The sequence below is a fragment of the Austrofundulus limnaeus genome, unplaced genomic scaffold (assembly GCF_001266775.1).
Source record: "Austrofundulus limnaeus strain Quisiro unplaced genomic scaffold, Austrofundulus_limnaeus-1.0 Scaffold2787, whole genome shotgun sequence".
NCBI lineage: Eukaryota > Metazoa > Chordata > Actinopteri > Cyprinodontiformes > Rivulidae > Austrofundulus > Austrofundulus limnaeus.
In genome coordinates this window covers 11,242-12,194 of record NW_013955189.1, presented here as the reverse complement: position 1 = coordinate 12,194, position 953 = coordinate 11,242, and the positions used below count along the sequence as shown (strand labels likewise).

General features: G+C 35.7%; 1 protein-coding gene across 1 annotated transcript in view; it reads left to right on the top strand.

The window, feature by feature from the left end:
* The window catches only part of LOC106511432 (mitochondrial import inner membrane translocase subunit TIM50), a gene marked incomplete at its 3' end in the record, with an annotated part of 5,464 nt that extends 5,106 nt beyond the window's left edge, over window positions 1-358 (top strand). Inside the window, 1 exon segment of the mRNA XM_014000192.1 lies at window positions 205-358. Within this exon segment, the coding sequence (XP_013855646.1) occupies window positions 205-358 (154 nt within the window).
* Between the last annotated feature and the right edge of the window lie 595 nt (window positions 359-953).

Sequence of the window (953 nt, the reverse complement as noted above, 5' to 3'; positions counted from 1 at the left end):
CAAAAACAAAGTAAAGCACAAATAATAATAATAAAACAATAATAAAACGACTAATTGACTATTAAATTAATCGACTATTTTAATTGTCGATTAGTCGTCGATTAATCGTGACAGCTTTATTTTTCAGCGCAGCATCACTGCTCTGTGTCCATCCATATGTTTTACTGATATTTCAGGTAAAAAAAAGTTTTTCTTTCTGCTCAGGGCCAGCTGCCTGCAGAGGGTGGGCAGAGCGACAAGGATGGAGAGCAGGAGGAAAAGAAACAGGAAGAGTTCATGGCCTACATTAATAAGATGGCGCTGCGGTTAGGTGGACTCATGGGACTGGGCGGAACGGTCATCGTCGTCTACATATTTGGTAATTTTGGTGCTTTTTCACTTGTTACTGTGATTATTCTCCAAACCCACCATGTTAGCTGTGTTGGTTTTTCTGAATGTTGGTCTTCTGATGTGGGAAATGCTTCTGGATCCTCTGTCATTAATCACAAAACAACACATTTTATGTAAATGTTTTACWGGAGGAATTTTACAACTCTTKTGTTTTTGTATTTAAGATGTTTTTGTTTTAGTTGGGCATAATTAAGACAAAAACGATTATTGATATATGTTGTGTAAAACCAGAAATCTGCTTCAGTGTTAGTTTAGTTTGTCTGAAACAAGCTTCTACAGTAAATATTTGAACTGTTTTTAAAAGCTGAATAATGAATCTGGTTTACTGGACCTCAACATGAATTGTTTTTATTGTGTCCAGAAACGACAAGTAGAAAAGCAAAGGAAATGCCRTTTATCATATTTAATTATTGTTTGTGGGGTTGATGGTAAGAATATTAACTCTGAGTCTGTTGAAAGGTTAAATCACAATATTTTAAAATTTGAATGCACAGAGTTGTGCAGGTACGGTTGAAGCCATAGGTTTCCATTATGGCATGGCAACACGTGCATTTTWCACACTT